This window comes from Vollenhovia emeryi, unplaced genomic scaffold (assembly GCF_000949405.1).
Source record: "Vollenhovia emeryi isolate VEMERY1.0 unplaced genomic scaffold, V.emery_V1.0 DF939136.1, whole genome shotgun sequence".
NCBI lineage: Eukaryota > Metazoa > Arthropoda > Insecta > Hymenoptera > Formicidae > Vollenhovia > Vollenhovia emeryi.
Genome location: NW_011967230.1, coordinates 1902718 through 1924119, shown reverse-complemented (window position 1 = coordinate 1924119; position 21402 = coordinate 1902718). Strand labels below are relative to the sequence as shown.

The 21402-nt window shown below is 45.3% G+C and overlaps 1 protein-coding gene across 4 annotated transcripts in view; it reads right to left on the bottom strand.

Moving 5' to 3' along the window:
- Positions 1 to 21020, bottom strand: part of LOC105567624 (mitochondrial sodium/hydrogen exchanger 9B2) — a 35609-nt gene extending 14589 nt beyond the window's left edge. Inside the window, exons 1-3 of one of the 4 annotated variants that reach the window (XM_012022623.1) lie at positions 20653 to 21020; positions 12076 to 12249; positions 5185 to 5559 (exon numbers count right to left, since the gene is read on the bottom strand). In XM_012022623.1, the coding sequence (XP_011878013.1) occupies positions 5185 to 5559; positions 12076 to 12167 (467 nt within the window). In that variant the 5' untranslated portion in view covers positions 12168 to 12249; positions 20653 to 21020. Of the gene's footprint in view, positions 1 to 5184; positions 5560 to 8022; positions 8675 to 12075; positions 12497 to 20652 lie in introns of those variants that run through there. The other 3 variants (XM_012022620.1, XM_012022621.1, XM_012022619.1) reach the window with 3 other exon arrangements.
- Between the last annotated feature and the right edge of the window lie 382 nt (positions 21021 to 21402).

Here is a 21402-nt window from a genome sequence, read left to right as displayed (position 1 = left end):
GTAGAGATTTAATTATCGAATTATAGATTTAATTGTAGAATTATAGAAGCCTATAATTACTCACGACATGATTAAGAGACACGGTAGTGTCTCATGCCAAGTATAAGTTAATTAATAACAACAACTACATTCAATATCTCCAAATAAAAACCGTAGTTGATTTCGATTTCTCTTTCCTATTTTGGCAATTTTCATCTGGTTGCACGAACTCGTAGACAGGTGTGATTTTAACCGACTGACATCTAAAAAGTACAATCTCATTGGGATCGTGTCAAATAAAAGAAACACGAGTCCTGAAATAATAATATGTTCCACTAGTTTTTCCGATTAGCTAATGTATGGACAGTGATGGACAGAATGGTTGCAACACTCTTTTTTTAATGAGTTTAAAAGTATGTGTTTAGATCCGAGTTACGTTCCAAAATCTTCTTCTCCGAGGAATATTTTGGACTCGACGGCCATTCCGAAACCATTTCGAGCGTTTCCGATCTGTTTCTCGAGTAAAATGTTCCTCGGAGAAAATGTTTCGAAACGTAAATCTGGATCTAAACGCACCTTCCTGAACTCATTAAAAACAGTGTTGCAACCATTCTGTTCATCGCTGTACTACGTACACTGATGATCAAATCAGATGTGCCGAAACATTTGTACATATTGTAATTGATAATTATTCTAGCAATTAAAATCCTGCCTAGGCTCTACAAGCTGATTAGTTCGATGTAAGAGTCATTAAACAACCCTACCATTATTTAATTTAAAATCATCAAGTTTTACGATATTAACAAAGGCATCTGCTCTCTGTTCTTACGAGTACAAAAATAAGTACATTTATTTATTTATAAAATTATCTTCGCCAAGAGAAAGTGTAAAAAGTAAATCCCTCTCTCTATGCGAGCGCGATAGAGCGGAAAATTTGAATTATTAAATTACTGCGTATCTGCGGCGAACACCGTGCCGCTTTAACATTGCAAGATCCAAGAGGATTATTTTCAAAATAAAACTGAAATATCCGGAAGGACACCTTCTAGCGGAAAATTGTAAAATTTTGTAAAAATTGTGCCGTATGCGCGTGTCGCGAGAATATTTACGGGAGACTCGCACTCGGCGCTACGTCTTATCGACGTAGAAGCACGAGAGTCTCTTCAGAACGAAAAAAATACGCGAAGAAACGTACGACGCAGCTCGCAATGCTGAGATATCGCGACGAACGGAAAGTTTTCGCGAACAAATGGAGGAAATGATTGTGAGAATTTTCTTTTCTCACGCTCGATATTGAAAAATGTGTAGTTGAAGCGTAACACGAGGTATACAAATGCTAACTAATATTTTTGTTGCGCAAGGTTTCTCGAGCCAACTTCGCCAGGACGCTCTTATTGCGGAAATTCCGTCGATATTTTTAATGATTGGAAAATTGGAACTGCGTACCGAAAAACACATCGGATACAATACACCGTAACGGTTCACGCTGTCCCGCTTCGCAGCTATCACATGTCGGTCGTTTCCTAATAACTGACGGTAAATTGCACATGTCAATAAGCGTCCGACCGCGGTTTGATCACTTTATTAGTCTTGCAGTCGATGTGGACCGCGGCTTCTGGGGATGTTTACGCGGACATATACAGGGGTGGCTTCGCTTAACCGAACGTGTACGCAAATCGCTTACAACGCGCGGCCTATGTTTGCTCGTATCTAGCTGCATTTAGCTTAGGCGTACACGACCTCCCCGACGATGCGCGTAAACGCATCGCTAAAGCTCCGGCGTTACATTTAATCCGCGCGTGTGACAGAGCATTATCGACAGCCCCGTCAAAAACGCGACCGTCCCCCCATTAGTTCAATATGTTCCATGTACGATTTGCATAATGCGAAAATTCAAGGACCATCCTCGAGATTAAGAGACAAGACCCCGAGAAGTCTGTACAACGTCACCTCGCCGCGTCGACTGCTTAATCTTCGTGTAATTTTGGCATTATCTTCCAACCGCGATGAATAATGAATCGAAAGCGGGAGCAGCGACAGGCGAAATCACGTGGAACAAATGTGACGGACGAGCCATTGAAGAAATCGTCGAATCCGGAAACTTATATGACCGGCTTCCTAAAAACGTATCCAATCTTTCATAGCATCTTCAAGTGTAATTTGTCGTGCTTTAATATACCGAGAGAATGTTCTCTTAAAGTTTAGCCGGACAATCATATAATCGAGGGATAACGTATAGTAAAATTTCAAAAAAATTCACAACCACATGATTTTCAGGAAAAATTTGAAGAGAAAGAATTGAGAGTTTTGTAAAATTCTTCGAAATGCCACGTTGTCCCACGATTACATGATTTTCAGGATAAACTTTAAGGGAAAATTCTCTCCGCGTATCAGCAGTATATTTCGCAATACTGGCAGTAAATCAACTCTATGTCGCTGTTAAACAAATTTGTAAGTTACATGATTTTATATGGCCACGAGTTCTCATTCCTCTTGCGTAGCCCGCCTTTAAACGGGATCTCGTTTCGCACGCTACTAAAAATTACATCCGTGTAAACTCCTTATCGTGCGATACTTATCAATAAATCTGAGCGTATCGATAATAAAATGGATCAGGAGATTACGGAGATATCGTTGCAACCTCGAGAAGAAAAAGGCAATGTGTTTACTTGTGCTACGAAATGTCGAATGCATATTGCGATAAGATGCAGAAAATATTATGCGTTCGAGGCGCATACTTTCTTCCGAAAACCCTAAAAAAAAATTCTGGAAAAGGAAAAGAATATAATATCGCCGAGCGTAAGCGTTAGTCTTGAAATTTATCCAATACTTTGTATTTTATCTAATACTTTGAATTTTATCTAAACGACCAAATAGTTCTCTTGCATATTTCGCAGCGCAGTTTTTCGATAATTAATTAAAAAGTGTATACGTTACTAGGATTTGTATTTAACGTATCAAAAACTGCGTGAAGCAATTGGTTGGTCTTTAAAAAAATTCAATCGGCTGTCTTTTCGAATCTTATCAGAATTTATAAAAGAGACTCGCAACGACCGCCATGAGCTAAATGTAATAACAGAATTTTTCCCTTTTTTTTAACAAAAGAGTAACATTTCGCCGATCGCCGATAACCAGTGAAGCGGTCGATTAAATTCTTAACAAGGTCAGCTATAACGTTTTCTACGGTGACCCATGGCTCGCATTAACGATTCTAGCTGCGTTCCTCTGTCATTAGTAGGCTATTCGAGTCATGAGGCGAGTTTGACCAATCGGAAGGACGATGATCGAGCAAATTTAGACACAATGTGGAAAATCTATTTCGAAACGGGAGGAACAGAAATCTTGCCGCGGCAATCGGAGATAATAGACGTAACGATGATAATTGCTGTCATTTCATATTAATGAAATCATTTATTGGAACGCTCTTTCACTGCTCGTTATCAGCACGGGAAATTTCACAGGGCGTCGCTCACTAAAGGATAATTCAAGCTCAGTATATTCTTCTTCGTACGTTAATTCGTAATACATGTTCGGTAAGTTGCTTATCGTAAGGCGGAAATTTAACGGAATCTAATGGTCCACTTGCAAACTAACTAATGTCTCAAACGTGCGCGGATTAAGAAGTTATAATCCCATGGAAAACTAGTTCTAAAGATTGCCGAAGGAGACAAAGTCGACGGGTTTCGTCAACTTCGGTAATGACATCGCGATGACATCGATCAGCGCGGAAAAGTGGGTCAAGTACACGCGTCGGGAAGTTAAAGGATAATTTGCATACTTTTTATACCTAAATGCGTCCCGTTGAAACTTTAGTTTTACATTAACATAAGCGAATTGTGCTGAAACAAGTTGTTCATCTTCTTTTCCCTTTGTTGTCGGAGAACGCGCGGCAATCGCGCCTAAGATCAAAGGCTCACGCAGCCTGCTGATAGACGATTATAGATAAATACGTTCTCCTATCATAAAATATGGGGAAACCTTGAAGTGCCGTCGCGCGAGGAAAAGGCGGCCGACGACGGCGGGAAACTCGACGGATCTTATCCGACCCTTTTGTCAGCGGCATTCATTAGCGTGGATGCGGCTTGAATTTGATTGCCGCTAAAGCCACGCTTGTTATGCCGTGCATAGAGCCATCGTCGTGCGTGTCCACGTCGCGATTCGCAGCAGTTAGACCTCGACCTTAAAAAGCGGCCACCTCGCGATCGCGATGAGTTGATCGTTACTCTCGGAGACTTTCGAGGGACCTTCGAGTAATCGTCATCATTGTCGTCGTCGTCGTCGTCGTCGTCGTCGTCGTCAACAATGACACGTTTTTCCAATAATGACACGTGAGTAGAGATAACGACTGTTCTCAATGAAAAAGCGATTTAACCGGTTCAACCTCGAGTTTACGTAAGAAATTGGTCCATCAAGAGTTCTCTATGTTCTCCTATGTTTCTGTACTTCGCGTCCGCCAAACGAAATCCGATCCTCGATTTAAAGTAGCGATTAACTTCACAATTATACAATTATCAGTCAATTTTTAATAAAAAAGAGAGAGAGAAAGAGAGAGGAAAATTTTAAAAGGTTTATTTCCCATTGCTTGATATCTCACATGACGAAAATTTTATGCAAATGTCGATTATCCAGTAGGTCAAAATATTCATCGAAAGAATTAAATTACTATTTTATCGTTCCAAAAGTATCATTTTTCGGATAATCGCCGTATTTCATCTTTAAAATCCTCATCTTTCACCTGTCGAGTCTGGAATTCACACATTATTATTTTTGATCGAGGTGACCTCTTCTATTTCCGTTAAATAAATTTTTAAATGACCTTTTACTATAAAAATATTCCCTAATTAGGTTAATTCGGTTTATGAATTAAATTTTTTTAATCGATTAAAGTAAAATGAGTAATTTTGCGAATTTAACAGAGTAACGTAATAAAATCCAAATGAAATTTTCAAATATACTTACAATTGGCGCACGTTAAACTAACTGATAAATATACTAATATCCCTCCGCAATTACCCCATTACTGAAATATTTTCGTATCAATGTCGAAATTAAAATTGAAGAGATCGTCGCCGATATCTGACAATCTTTGCTGGCACTTCGGGGACACGTTTTTCGTTTCAGCTGGAAATAACCAGATACCCGGCAAGAACCTTACCTCGGGAATTTCGGGAAAACTCTTTGGAAATTGTACGAAAGCAGACTCACCGTAGATTGGAGACCACCATGGTGTACTGTCCCTCGATCTTGACGAGCCCGACGTTCTGCAATATTAGACCGGTAATCAGCATACCAATCAAAGTCGGAAGAGTGGTCAAGGAGATCAGCCAACCCCCGAAATGCGCGGCGATGCACAGGGCGGCCAATCCGAAGAGCTGGCCACCCGGGGCGGCGTCATTGCCGATCACCGAGTAGGCGACACCCCAGAGCAGCAGGCCCAAAAGGAAGAGGCACAGAATCCGTGCGAACTTCCTATACGTTGGACAGAACGGCTGCGGACACGCTCTTCTCCAGCCTGGTGGCTCCCACGATGGCGTGTCGTCGCGACCATGACATCGCGAGCAAAATAGATACAGCCACGACCTGGAAGAGACATAAATGAGATGAAGAGCGCGTTGAAACTACGGAACGTTGAAAATGGCCAGTGCTCTTTCGGTTTTTCCTCGCTTTCTACTTTCTATAAATCGAAGATCGAAGACCGTAGGCCGGTTTATTTTCTATTGAATTAATGCGCGAGCAGAAAACATGTTTTCTCTTGCAAAAACAATTATCTACAGGTAGCCGGGAGATTATCTGATGAAAATTAATCGTCTGGAATGCGTGCGATAGAGATCGCATATTGCACGCGAGGACGTCTGTCTTTTGATAAGAACAAAGATAAGAGTAAGTGCGAAACAAATGGAAAAACGTGCGTTACTGTGCGTTTTTAATCCAATTTGTGCCGCACACTGTGCTATCTGTAACAACAAATTCGAACCTTTTGTATAAAGCTATATTTTTAAAAGCCAATAATATTTTCAGTTTTATAATTTTTTGTTTGAAATCTCTCACTGCAGCTTTACGCAATACACGCATTTTGTAGTTTTTAGAGAACAGAGAATTACTTGCTTCTAATTTAAAACTAAAAATATAAGTTTCACACCATAATATTAACTTAACGATATGCAATAATACATTAAAAAAAAATATATATTCTTTACGTCAAAATGTTATCAAGATCAAAGAAATCTTGATTTTTAATTATGGTATATGGATAAATCATCGAGTGTTTTGGATGTAAATTCGTTGAATAAAAATCACATTAAAAAGCTGCCGTGTAATGCAATCTCCACTTGACATATCGTTGTATTATTCGCTCAGAACAAGTTTGCCTAGATTAATGCCTTCAAGTACGAACGTCAATAGCTTCAATCTACTCAGTATCCACTGGCTTATCCGCGAAGATAATTTCCAACTGTTAAACTAGCTTAGATTTCAATGTGATAATGTGATAACTAACGATTATTATGGTTATGTGTGATATCTGTCTATATGCCTTTGTCGAGCAATGCAACGGTTAATTTGGTGTGCGGCTTTACGCGGTAGTCTATTAGATTGCATTATGCTGTGTGTGCAATAATAATTTCGAGTTAACGAATTCGTTATAGAATCGAAAACGTGTATATTATAATTTCTGTTACACTCATTCATAAGTCGCAAAGAATTCATAATTTATAAACTAATCAATAATTTATTGCTCGCGCACTTCGAGCCGAATACTTTTGTATTATTCACACTCTATTATTCTGCTTATTATGTGCTAATAACTCCGTAATTGAGCTGCCAATTAATTTCTTGCTACCAGATAAATTCGATGTAAAGCTCACAAGGAGATCGCTGAAAAGAAAATGCAATAATTCTCTAAAGCACGTTATATATCACTTTATGGCAAATCGAAGAGTATCTTATAAATATTGATATTGGCATACATCTTAATCTTTTCCTATTGCGCAATTCAATTAAATCTTCAGCGTGTTTATCTCACAAAGGCATAAGTCGCGACTGACAGATTTTCTTAATCTAAAGATTACATTATTCGAATAATGACGTAACATTACAGGCAGAGAGATCTGTCCATAAAGTTACGTCATTGTTCACCTTTACGTTAAGAAATCTTATTTAGTCGCGTTTTCGCGAAAAGACAACTTGTTCGAAATCGCTCAAATAATGGAGGCCTCGGGAAGTAGACGAAAGAGAAGCGTTTAAAATTTTTTCACGTTGATAGCCGTTATCAAGCAAATGAAAATGGGCCGTGAACGATAAGGCCATAAAATAGGATAATTGATGTTGGTTGATGCATTAGTAATATAAATAGTCTTTGCCGGCCTTGTCGATATCTACAAATCAAGTAATGAATAAATCAACACATTTCTCTAGATTGCGACACAAAGAAGGGAGAACTAGAACAAGTTACACATTTCATTGTAGCAGTCAAAATTATTAAAACCACAAGAATCGTCAGTAAATATATATGGTATTTCCGATGGCAACTAACGCTTACAAAATTGTCGACGTTAAACAATCGCGCGGGGGGGGGGGGGGCGAGGGGGAACAAAAGCGAGAAGGACGATGAATGAAATCCGGAAAGTTCACTTTATCGAACTCCCGGAATGATTTCGATAAGCGACAGAGCGCTCTCGCGTCGGTCGAAACATATCTGCTAAAAGTCGCACCTAATTCGCGACGGTGTGACAAAAGAAAAGCACATAGTAATTGCGGCCTGTTGTCACTCATTATCGAGGACGCTGTTTACTTTCGCCGCAACGTGACTGATTATCACTGACCGTGCGGATAACGTGTGTCTCGCGAACGACACACCGTTTGTATTGTCGTGCCGTCGAATGCGATGATCGGCAAAAGATCGGATCGGCGAAAGAAACCGTCTTCCCAGACCTGGGTCCGATCCGGGAAAACTCGAGATACGGTCTAAACGCGCGGTTATCAGCGCCGCGGGTATCGGCAAATAGATAGACTTTGCGGGGTCTACCGAGATAATCGGGGTCTCACCTCTCGAGCTCCTCGGAGTACTCGATCTTGTCCCTGATCGAGCTGGACAGACTGTACGCCGATTTCTTCCTGTTGCCGTTGATCCTGCCGTTCTCCAGATCGAACTTGTACTGCGGAATGTTCTCCGCGCTGCCGCCGTGATGCAGGATCGACTTCCGCCTGCCCTGATCGGAATTGTGCTCCGAGCTCGCGCTGATGCGCCGGTGGTGCTCGAAGGCGGGATTATCGAGTCCCATGACTTGGTCGCTGATCGACACACGTCTCTTGGCCAATTCCTCGCTGGGCTTATTCGCTCTGCCGCCCATCTCGGTCTCCATTTTCCGCCGACGGATTGTCGATCGCTAAAAATTCTCGGACGGGACGTCGACCGGCCGAGCGGATCAAGTTCGGCCTTCTCTCCCTTTATGCCTCTGTACTCCTTTAATCCCTCTCGAATGCGGAAATGCGGACGACCGCGCGCGCGGACGAGTGCGCGGATCGAGCGATTGATCGGTCCCTCGCCTGGCCCCGGGCCAGGAGGCGACGAGCTCTCCTCGAAACTGATCCGTCCAGGTCCGCCGGGGACGCACCTGTCGATAGGGATTCACTCGCGCTATTGATCGCGATCGGGAAAGGCCGTAGCCGTGCGCGGCCGCTGAACGTACTACGACGATTCCCGGATCACGCGTTCGCCGCGTTAACGGCGATCGTTAGCGGGCGAGTCTCGTGACGGAGACCCCGCCGCGGGACTCGAACGGGAGCGGGAACGGCGATCGGCGGACGCCGACGCTAATGCGTTGCGACGATTGACGTCTTTGACACCTTGGCCCGCTTTTACCGGACCGTTTCTTCCTCGCGAGCGCGTTCTCCACCCGCAGACCCGCCGCGCTCGAATCAGAGGCTTTGTTCTCCTCGTTAGCGTTAGCGCGCGTAAGGTCCAACTTTTCCACTTGCTCTTCCGCCGTCCGCCCGAGCGGTTTCCGCGCGACCGAGCGCTCGGCGCGACCCACCGGCCATCCCGCTCGCGTTTTACGCCGCGGTGTAATTTTCAGCTCCTCGCGACGAAGGGGTCCCCTTCGACCGGACGGTACCAGGTCGTCGCGAGCGCGGCGGCGCGGTTAAGCAGCGACTAAAAGCGCGACTACGCGCCGCGGCAATTGCGGTGATGTTTATGCGCGGACGGTAGTGGGGTTCGTAAAAAGTCCGCTCTCGAGTCAAACGCGGGCGAGCGAGTGCGGACGGCCACGGCGGGCCGCGACGATAATTGTCGCGCGATGCGCACAGGATGGGCACAGCTGGCCACTTCATTGACGAGTCGGCAACGGTCCGCTGCGTTCCGCCGCGCCGCCGCCCGTCCTGAACGTCGCGGAACCGTCGCGATCGAGGGATCAGCCCGCCGGAAAGTTTCGGGGCCCTCGAGGTATCAACGGCGGATATTACTCAACGAGTATTCATCTGGTTAGCGAGCGCTGGTTTTCATTTTCCGACACGCCGCTTAAACGTGCCCGTCGACGAGTACGGCGGTAAACGCTTTCCCACCGCCGAAGGACAGTGCGGCGCGCAGCGGAGAACGAGAGGGCGAGAGGGCGAGATTGCTTTAAATTGCTCGCGCGGGTGTCGCTAATAATTCAGCGTCGCGCGCCGTAAGTGTCGCCTCTGTCCGACGTGTGTCAAGGTACTTGCGCGAGTCGGAATGAAATTTTCGATCCCGGACTTATCCCTCGTCAGAGGAGACAGCTCGGGGACGATTTTAATAACGGCCGAGCTTACTTATACGGACGTTCCTCCGACTCGAGGGGGGCCACCGAGGCCAGGAGCGGACGAAAAACGCGGACGTCCGCGTCCGAGCGTTTACCGATTAGCGAATTCGGTTGCTTGCACCGGTGCATGCTCAGTGCGCACTCAGGGTTCGTTTACGGTCAAGTCTTATATTTGAAGATTTGAAATGCCTCTTGAAAGACTTCTAAGGCCCGGTTTCACCAACGTTGCTTTAACTTCAAGCTTAGCTTAATTCGTCCTTTGTCTCTTTCCAACTGTTACTCTAGAAAGAGGCAAACTTGAGTTAAACCAAGATTAAAGTTAAGCAACGTTTGGTGAAACCGGGCCTTAGGTAGCACAGTGTAACTGGTAGGTAACATGATCTGTATAGCATCCATACGGATCATTTTTGGCTAAATACTCTTTGAACATATATTTGAGGCAAAGTTAATTATAAAAGTTGACTATAAACAGACCTTAGCGTGCAATCAGTGCGCACTAGTGCAAGCGACCGAATTCGCTATAAGACACAGAATTGACCCCAGATACCAAATGCGGATCAACAATTCGACGAGTCGATAATGAGCGGCATAAAAATACGTCGGTGCCTTTTATGATATCGACAACACAGCATGGAGTTGTAGAAGAGGGAAATTTAAGCGAATCGCTCTAAAACGTCGCTCATCAGCGACTCATCGAATTGTCGATCCGTGCTTGGTGTCTGATCCGAATTTCGTCACCTTGCTCTAGATATAAAAACTGACTCTGAACAAGCCTCGCTGTGCACCCAGTGCGAGCAACCGAGTTCTCTATAAATCATTATACGCGCACGATACCACGATACCACGAGAACGCGCCCGCTTATCTCGCAGGCGTCACCGCTCGATCTCTTCCGGGACCGGCGTACGAGACGCGGGATCGGAATTAACGGTTTTAATTGAACCTCGCATCCTTCGTTGATCTCCTTGATTTCTCCCACGGGCGATGTCCCTCTCGATTTAATTGGATGGAAGCGCGAACGCGAGAGACGCGCTCCCCCCTCTCTCTCTCTCTCTCTCGATCGCACTCTCGCGATCACTTACAAAACGATCCGGTGGATCGCCGGAGCTACGGCCGTCCGATCGACACGGTCACCACGCGATTACTACGTTCCCCATCGATAGATCACGCTCTTCCCCAAGCGATCTATACCGTCTATTGATTGAGAGCACGCAACGACACACACACACAGTGTTTCCCTTACTCCGTCTCTCTCTCTTTCTTGTCAATATTGTTGTCACGCTTCGTTGTCGCTTGTTTGGTTGTACGATTGTACGTAACTCCATTTAGAACTCCATCCATCGGAATTCAATTTATGGACGTCTCGACAATTCGGCCCGATAAAATGAACTTCCGGGCAGCGGCGTCGTTACACGATCGAAACTTGGCGGCTCCCGAGAATGCAAAGACCGAAATAACGAAATCCCGGGGGAGTCCCGCGAGGCGAGAGATCTCGCTCCATTTTTTAAGATTAACGCAATGTAACGCATCGCGAATTATCTAATCGCGTCAACGACAAAGTGTTTCAGTAATCTCGCCCCGAACGCCGATTATTCCGCCTTACTTTTACTCGTTAAGCGCTCGGCAAATTTATGAAGTTTAATTTTACATTAAAAACTGGCGAATTGAATCAGCGAAAGTCGGATGAATAGAATTGAACTCTTAAAGCGCAGGAAATTGCAAATTTCTATTTTAATTTATTTCTCCGCTGGTAGACGGGGAAAATGCAGAAGGAAGGAGGAGTCCGCTCATAGATGGAGAAGGAAATGAAATATGCTGAAGAGATGGTCGGCCGTGGAATACGCGTGCAGAAAACAGGAAGAATTTATAGGCGGCTCCCCCGTGCCCGTATTTATCGACCAAGTTCCGTCATTAACAAGACATCGCAATCGAGTTTAATGAAGAAAAAGGACCGAACAGACCCGGGGGGATCGTGAAATCGTTTACGGAGGAAAATTCACGGATCCGCGAAATATCCAACTTTCGGGAATAAAGAAAATAAATATGACTCGCGAATGCGACGAATTTCTGACATCTGGGAGTGACTTTGCGCTCTTTCTTATACAGCGACATTACTTCTTGTATTCGCCGTAACGTGACGCGTAATGTGGTGTTTTGCGCAAAATATCATGTATTTCACATTTTTTTTATATCACATCTGTCTGTGTCGTGCTCGTGAAAAATGTGCGCGGGAAGGAACGATACATCCACGTGCACCACGTGCTGACTTGTCGAAAGCGTGTATCTCTTTATTGCGAACAGGCAAAATGAATTCACCTTCCTCCAAGCTCCGTTGACACGTCGCGAAACAAATTTCTACTAATGATGAAATCGTACGCTTCTCGGGCACGCTTGCGGAAGTCGAGCATTGTCGTCCCTCGTTAACGCAGCGTTCTTATACGGCTCCATGCGTCGTGTGTGGATAATGCCCTCGTCGCGTAATCTGCAATACTGTTTAACCGATTAGATGTGAATAGGTTCACATTTGGCCTCTCGAAGGACTCTCTCTCTCTCTCTCGTGAGTGAATCTCCCGTATTAGGGAAAATTACGTTTCATCAGCCTCATTTAGTCGATCACGAGCGTTATGAGAGTGGTTAACAAATTTTTTTCATTTTTAAACCACTGCGCGAGCTTCTACGATATTTATGAGATATATCAAAGTAATAAAATACGAGATACAAATAATAATATATAATATTAATGTAAATAATAAAGTAAAAAATGTTTTGTCTTTTAAAATTTATCCTGAAAACCGTGCAATCGTGCGGGACAACGTGGCATTTCGAACAATTTTATAAGAGTCCCGTTGAAATTGTACCAGCAAAATGTATGGTAAAATTTGCCTGATTTCCAGGATAATAAATTTTAAGAGAAAATTCTCTCGGCGTACCAAAAATGTAATTTACTTCCCGGATAATACTGGAAAATATATAATTTACATTACTTCACGAACGTTTGAACTGTGCGCACCTTTTTTTCCAAGTAATAACGCATTTTCTCGTGCCATTTGTCGGCGCCGCGGACAATTAAAGTGAAGAGATATTCAATGTTTCAATTACGCTACGCAAACTGTGAGAAATTCGGGAACGGGAAATTAAAAGCGCTTCGTGCCTCGCATAGCTTTTTCATTTGGCCGCGCGGGGAAAATCGCGAAAAACCCGCGGCGCGCTTCGCCCGGCGCGGGCCGCTGCATCGCGGACACGGTGCCGCCTCCGCGCCCGTACGGCGGACATTCCGCGGCCGGCGAAGTCACGCGAGAAACGTCCGCGTCCCTCGGAAGAGCGCCCGGGGAGGTGGGAGGGCACGGAGGTGGAGGTTGCGCGAGAGACGAGGTCGAAGATGGGATTGGAATTGCAAATATCCCTCTTCTCCGTCTCTCCGGTCTCTCCAGGCTCCACCGATCTATCTCTTCGCTCCTCCTCCTCCGCCCGCTCGCTCTGACCCCGGAACGTGTACGAGCTACATATCGCCGAGCATGTTTTAAAGAATCCTCGCCGGACGACAAATCGTCAGATTTCACCGGATTTAAATTTGTTACCCCGCACAGCGAGCGAGCGGGTCGCTCCTCTCGCCGTTGTCGTCCTCGGGAGGACATTTTCTTTTAAAGCGGACCAAGGCCTCGAGCCGCGTGACATTTTAACACGCAAGCTGTTTACTTGTACCGCTCTTCTAATAATTTTAGCGCTCGTTTACGATCCGGAGCAGGTTGTAAAGTCCGATTGTCTGCGCTTACGTGGTTAACACACGGAAAATCCGGTTTCACTCCTCTTCAAATGTTAAAAGTTAGATTTGTTTATTTACGTTTACGCGCTGCGCGCGCTCTCTCCCTTTGTCTCTCCTTTCCGTCGAGCTCTTGTTTCGCGGAAAAAAAAAGATGGGAAAATGAACGACGAGGCACGAACCAAATGTGAGGGCGCGACGAAGACGAGTCGCTCGCGGGAAATGACCGCGCGGTACGCGCTGCGTCAAATTAGCTTAAAAGCCCCGGGGCAACGCGGGACGCTACAGCGCGTATCCCGCGACACGGCCCGGGCAACACAGTGTCCAACGCGCGCGACGAGAGGAACCCTATTCGCCCTCATATATCACCCGGAGATAAAAGGCTGCCAGACGACCACGGAAAGTATAGTGGTTTCGGCGACACGCCGGATAGGCGGTTCATTGCGCAGCTGCACCCTGCGCCCCGTAATAATTCGGCGGCAGAAACGAAGAGAAATTGTACGTCACGCCGCCTATCTATTTACGCCCTTCCGCGAAACAATGAAAATATGTACTCCGAAAACGCGCCTCCGCCCCTGGCCGCCGAGAGCGGGGACTCCCCGCCGCAATATCGCGAGCAAGACGCTTTACAATTGACTACGCCTTGTCCCGGCCTCTTCCGTTCCCGAATTCGCGTGTCTTTCGACTCTCTCGCCTCTTCTTCTTTCGTTACGTTACATTTGTTTTCTGCTCCTGGTGAACCAGTGCAGTGAAGTAGAATGAGAAAAAAATATACTTGTCGTACTCTAATTTATTGCACTAGCTCACCAGTGCAGGAACAGAAAACCAACCCATTGACTGCGCCCCGGCAAAACACTGCTACCGTAGCGCTACAGCTTTTTTGCTACAATTGTAGCGGCGCCATACTTACATTAGCGCGCATAACCTCAAAATTGTATTTTAATTGTAAGAGTCGCGTTTGCCAATCAATTGAAACGAATAGAATGAAAAATATTGAAGATTGGCTCGTGACATATTGTTCCTGGCAAAGCTCGAGCAATTATGAAAAATGGCGACCGCTACGCTCGTAGCGGAAAGTTTCGCCGAAACGCGCTCGCGTAGCGCTACCGTAGAGCGCTATAGCAGCGCTGTAGTAACAGTGTCTTGCCGGAACGCACTCATTATCCGCGCGCGATTTATTGTTTCGCTGTTTTTGTCACTTATTCATTTGATTAACCTTTGTACCTCGCATCTCTAATTCGCGCCGACGAAGACTTAGCGCGGTCGAAACGTTCACCGTGTATCTTTAACAAACTAGGCTTCTCTTGAACGTAGCACTTGGCTCGTGACTTTGGGCCCTCGACTTTATGACATTTGTTTTATAATTGTCGCACGTACGAAGCGAGGATCTCTCTTTTGCGATAATTACACCCTCACTACCGACAAGCGTGATCAAAATACTCCCTTTGTCGCAAAACTCGTCACTTCTTACTTCTTCAGCATGAAGAGAGAGATGGAAAGTTGTTGCCGCTTCCGACAGCAGTTACTCTGACTTATAATAATCGATTCATTTTGACTTTATATAGAGCAACTAGAGGAGAAGGGGAAGGAGGGGAAGAGAAGCAGAGAGAGGGAGGGGGAGGGAGAGGGAGGGAGAGAGAGAGCAGCGTCCCCGTTTTTCCGATACATCAAAATATATTTCTACACAACCCCGACCCACCCCTCCTTACATCGCGGGCAGTTTTTATTCGAGAGCCACCGCGCTGATTATCGCTCGTCCCACTTTCGATCCCCCGTGCGGCTTTTTGCGTTCCCGGCAGCGCCGATATGACGGTCAAATGTCGCAGTTTTTGCCGCGATTCGGATAATATTGGCAACCTGTAAGAGCGAACGAAAAAACCGCCCCTCTCCGTTTCCCCGTTTTGAATGGACCCGCGCGTACGTCGATACACAGTTCCGCTTTCTTGCCGGCGGCGTTCGAGTACCTGTCGCTTAAACCCGGCAACGTTAAAGACGCCCCCCCCTCTCTCTCTCTCTCTCTGTCGCGAAAACGTCTTTCGGGTACGATAAAGCCCGGAGCGGATCCGCTGTCCCGCAGCGAATTGCGGACGCATGTCCGAGATGGAAATTGCCATAACTGAAATGGAAATTGTAATGGCCGTGCGGTTAGTTTGCATCGAATACACGCGACATTTTAGCGTTTATCGTGTCCGAAGTGGCGTTGCGAGAGACTCACCCCCTCCCCCCCTCCCCGTCTCCGCGTATTTGCCGTATGCATTCATTGGCGCGCGCAAGAGGGCGAGGGAAGTTACCTTTTTCCCCTCGTCTTCTTCATTCGTAAGCTTCGGCACGTACCCTCGGCATAAATTCAGCGCCGCCATTTACCCTTTGATTCTCCTTTCATGTTTATATTAAACGCTATCCTCGTGTTACGCAAATAACTACGCAAGTCAAATAGCGGCGTCTACGTTCGGAAACGCATCTCCCGCGAAACCTAGGCGTTTGTAGCGAATTCCGTCAAATTTACTTAACTAAAATCATCGCTAACCGTACGTTAAAGCACGCACCGGGGATATGAATAATCGTCCCTCTGCATTATTCATACGCGGCGGAGATTGTCTACGGTCCCGATGTATTTACGGGAATTTTTTGCGAAAGCTACGCTACGCGGTAAAAAGAATGCGTTGCGACGTCGATAACACGACTAGAATCTAGGTAAGTAATTCAAGGTGCAGCTGCTGCACCGTTGTATCCATACATAAACATCCTGGCGATAGAGACGAATGCGCCGGATGGAGGGACAGAAAAGAATTGCGCGCTTCCTTCGTCGGATCCGCCGGCCGGTTCGCTTCTGCACGCTTAAATATTAAACTGCTGCTGCGCAAACGCGATTTATAATGAAACTGTCAACGTGTATAAAGGAATCGCAGATAAAATAAGTGTCTACAAGCACAAAAACCGACGTCACCGAAGGTTGGCCCCCGTGGGTTTTAAGTCAAAGCCGCCATTTCCCTCGAATCTTTGTCGCACCGCGTTGCCCCGGCGTATTACTTCGCGCTTATGATAAAAAGAAATTACAATTACCATAATACGAGAGATTACACCTGGACTCGGGCATGTTTTACGGTGCTTTCACGAAATCATGTCACATTACTGCGCCACGGATTCGCAATGCATTTTAATGCATTTCAATTTTCTGCATCCGCTGCTGCTGAGAGACGCGAGACGAACTGAAATGTTTTTCTCTTTTCATATTGCCTCTTATAAAGCGTGACGCGACAGATTGCGTCCATCCGTCGTAGGACGAAGGTGGACCGGAAATGAAAAAAAATATATTTCGAGTTTGTGCGTAGTTCTTCCGTAAGATTCCCCGGGGATTTTACGGGAGAATTTTCCGCGGTCGCGGATAAACTCTTGAGTGGTGTTCTCGGAAAAAAAATAACGGATGTGTTTTAAAATAAAGTTACTTAATTCGAGTCGAATTTTATAAAATTGGCGGTAAGAAAATTGAGAGAAATTAAATTAGATATGTCGTTATATAATATAATATTTGAACGTTTCCCATACTTCTCGAATTACTTTTTTGCGTTCGAAGTAACACAAGGCGTGTTTCCCCAGGCTCGAACGATTCTTGAGCCGTGATCTCAAAAGAAAGAAAAAGATGCGTCTCAAAATAAAGTTACTTAATTTACGTTAAATTAGAAAATTGTAGATAAGAAGATTCAGAGAAATTAAATTAAACACCGAGGCATATATATATTATTGCAACATTTCCTGCACTTCTCGAATTACTTATTTGTATTCAAAGTATAAAGCCCGTTTTTTATTGCAGGCCCGAGCGAATCTCGAGCTCTCAAAAAAGAGGAAGATGCGTTTTAAAATAAAGTTATTTAATTTAAGTTAAATTAGAAAATTGTAGATAAGGGCATTCGGAGGAATTAAATTAAACAGTCGTGCACGTTATCTTGACATTTCCCGCTCCTCTCGAGTCGCTTATTTTGTGTACAAAGTGCAAGGCGCGTTTTTCCAGACTCGAGCGAACGCGTTTCTCGGGTGCGTTATACGATAAATTAATTAGTGGCACATTGTAGCGAACGTAATCGCGACACACTGATAATCACCGGGGCGGATTACGTTCCCCAGAATTGTGCCGTGTGACGGATTTCCGCTAATGACTACCGTCGATTATTAGCTCTTGTTATGGCAGTTGTGAAAATTGTCGTCACGGGTAGAGCTGTTTTCCGCTCGCATAAATTTTGTACAACCTATGCACACTTCGCTCGCAAACACGCGCCTCGCGAAAATCATACCGAAAAGAAAAGGATTCGCAAAGTTACCAATTATCTCCCCCCCCCCTCTCTCTCTCTCTCTCCCGTTCGCTCGCTCGTTCTCGCTCTCTTCCTCTCTCCATCGGAGCAGCTGTTGCCTCTTTCAAAGCTTAAACTTAATAATTTCTGAATGCTTTGAAGGGAACGCACGCCCTCCCTCCGTCCCGCGCAATATGCAATCTTGAAAAATTAAAAAATTCTTCCAGGCGCACAAAATTAATTCGCCACCGCTAATTTATACTTTTTTTGCCGTTTCAGCGAAACCAGCGCAGAGAACCGCGGGACGGCTGACGCAGGCCAGATTAATTTCCGAACGGCTTATCTAATCAAGACCTCGAGCGAATTAAAAAAAAAAGTGTCAACGGCGACTACGAGTGGTATATTCTCTTGCGCGACGACCGCGCCGAACCGTTTATGTTGTCCGTCGCGTAGGTTCGCGCGCGAGCGGTCTCCGCCGCGTTCAATTAGCCCTTGTTATCACGACTTCTGACTCGTGCAGGAAGAAGGCGCGAGGCCGTGATGCGCCGCACGACACGCGGAGGAGGAGGAGGAAGAGGGGATAACATTGACTTAAATGCAGCCGAGATTTTTTTTCGACGCGCGCGCACGCGGGACGCTCGACGCTCTCGTCTTCTCGCGGCGCATCGCGACATTCCGCTCACTTCCGCTACCACTTGCAACTCGAGGGATTGAGGAGCGAATCCCAGGTGCGCCCGAAATACTCGCAATCTTCGAAGGACGTCCCGTCGCGTCGGCGACGCTGCGCACAGTGAAATTCGAATAATTGAATAGTCGAAACGCTAATCTGGACGAAGCGGATCGTCTACTTCGAGTATCAGCGTCTCGCAAACTGGTTCCCGGTGGAGTTAGATGTGCGATCCGTTTAATCGCATAATCTATAATAATCTATATACACCGCGCGCAACAAGCAAAGCCGCACCTAACGCTTTTATTGAAATATCCGCAATGACGAATGACGAATTAAGAAGAAACGCAATTTTGACAGTGCACCGTATCTCAAATAAGTGTTGGTTTTAATACCAGGTACGTGAAACATTTCTTGAGCTTTAAGTTTTTAAGTCTCTTGCAGTAGGAAAACTTGCATCGACTAATAAAATCATAACTGTGCTTTCTTTTTCTTCTTATGTATCTTCATTGAATGTGTTGGAGCTTTGCAGGTAACAGCAAACTACAATATACCAGTAAAGCACTGTACATTGCCCCTTTTAAATGTTTGATTTATCGCCGTGGATATTTGGGTGAAAAATTAAGCGCGGTTCTTTTCGTCGCGTGAATTTTCACGCCAATAGAGTGCAATAGAAAAACTTGAATCCACTATAAAATGATAATTGTGCTTGCATTTTCCTCTTGTGTATCTTCATTGAACGTGTCCAAGTTTTGCAGGTAACAGCAAACTACCAATATACCAGTAAAGCATTGTACATTGCCCTTTTTAAATGTTTGATTTATCGTCATAGATATTGAACGAAAAATTAGGCGCGGCTCTCTTCGTTGCGTGAACTTTCGAACCTTCATAAAAGGTTTAAAGGTATTCATAGCTGCTTGCTTTCAGCCTATCCGCCTCATCTCGTATTTATGCCGGTGTGACGCTCTTTTTACCTGAGACATTCTGTTTCATTATAGAAACGTATACCACGTGCGGGGCATAGAGATCTATAGTATTTAAATCCATATAAATCGACAAAAAAAGCACCCTTGAAACCCTAGTTGACCGATACGCTCACTCGCGGGGGCTAATTAGGTAGAATTATATGTGCTGACATAGCTGGTGAACCGCTAGTCCATACCTTTGCAGATCGATATGAATGGACGCAATTACGTTCGAATAGAATTAGCATTCAATTGATCTAATGAATAATACAGAATCTCTACAGAATCCAGCTGAGACTTTAGGAGTATGTCGTATATTTCAAGTTCTATATGAGAGAGAGAGAGAGAGAGAGAGAGAGAGAGAGAGAGAGAGAGAGAGAGAGAGAGAGAGAGAGATTTTAACCCAAGAGATTTAACCCAAGTAAATAGAAAATAACCGACGCATGCAGGATTGGATCTTTTGTCTCTAATATTTTCGCGTGAATTTACGTGTGTATATTTATTGGAACAAATATTTTTACCGAAAGTTTTATGTTTGAATTTCTATAAAAATATCTTCATGTACATACACAAAAAAGCTCGCTGTCTGAAAGAATTATTTACTTTTCATTTCAAGTCACGAGTTATCGAGTGAGAGTATACGTCAGTTTTACTTCCAGATTATTAAAACCATTTCGAAAATAGCAACTGTTTACTCTTGGGGGATTCGTAAATTGCAACAAACGGAAGACACTCAGACGAACTCTTATATACAATTTAACACACTGTCCTGTTGTTCTCTTAATGGCGAGATTTTTATGTGTGTATGTAAAGAAGACAACGAAGATAAATTAAGACACCGGTGAGAGCAGTCGATACGTCCTTATAAAAAAAATATTAATAAAACCGAAGATTTGGCCTTCGGCAAAACAGCGGCACGCGTAATTTCCCCCATTTTAGGGAACTTTTGCGGCAAGTGTCCGGCGTAGAATTCAATCACTCGGCCGCGATAGCGTTTTCACGATTCCATAAAATAAACAGTTGAACATTTTATGCCGTCCCGACGGAATGCCGAACTTTTATTTTTACCGACTTGCGCCGTGCAATTCCGCCCAGCGCGAACGGCGCTCATACTCGGTCTATGAAATATTAAAGGCTCTTCGACCTGCGAAATATCGCAGTCAGCATGGCCACGCGCCGCTCGGGATATAAATAATAAATAGCGCTATTACGCACCTTCGACGGGCGGATCGAGCAGTCAAAGCCACGACAGCCGAGAAGATCGTCTGTGCATTAACGTCTCCGCAGGCCCCTGGCAGTCCGTCGCACCAAATGCCTCAAAACTCTCACGACTGGACGTCCGATTGGCGAGCGGGCGCTGTGGGCCTCGGGTGTCCCGCGTGCTCGGCGATTCTCCGATTGCCGGTCATTGAAATCGCAAGGCCCGCGGCCCTTACGTCAAACGTAAACACCTCGTGGGTTCGCGGGTTCGAGCACAACTGGCACCATCGCGAGTGAACGACTGACTCGCCGTAGCGTGAATTATAGCCTTATATAACGGCGAATGTTAAGGCCGAGCTTATAGCGCCTATCGATTTCTTAAAGAATGGAAAATGGATACTGACGTTGACAACCGGTCGGGTGTCAAGGCGCAAACAAAAGCGAGGCAACTTCCGCGGCAACATGACCTATACCGAAGTCGCTTTAAAGCACGGAGAGCGGAGAATAAAGCTAGGTTCACAGTAAAAGGGCACGTCTCTGCAGTGAAGCATCGTGTCAGCACCCATTTATCGCGCGCGGCACTGTATTTCATCTGCAAAACGTGCCCTCGCCGCCGCCCTCCGCCCTCCCAGCCCCTCCCGTCCTCCGCCCCGTCGTCGAAGCAAGTATACGACGTCGCTTATATCTCTAAGTGAATATAGACAACGGGCGGCTGCATTAATGTATAATACCGAAGACCTAAGAGGGAGACAAACTTGAGAGGGA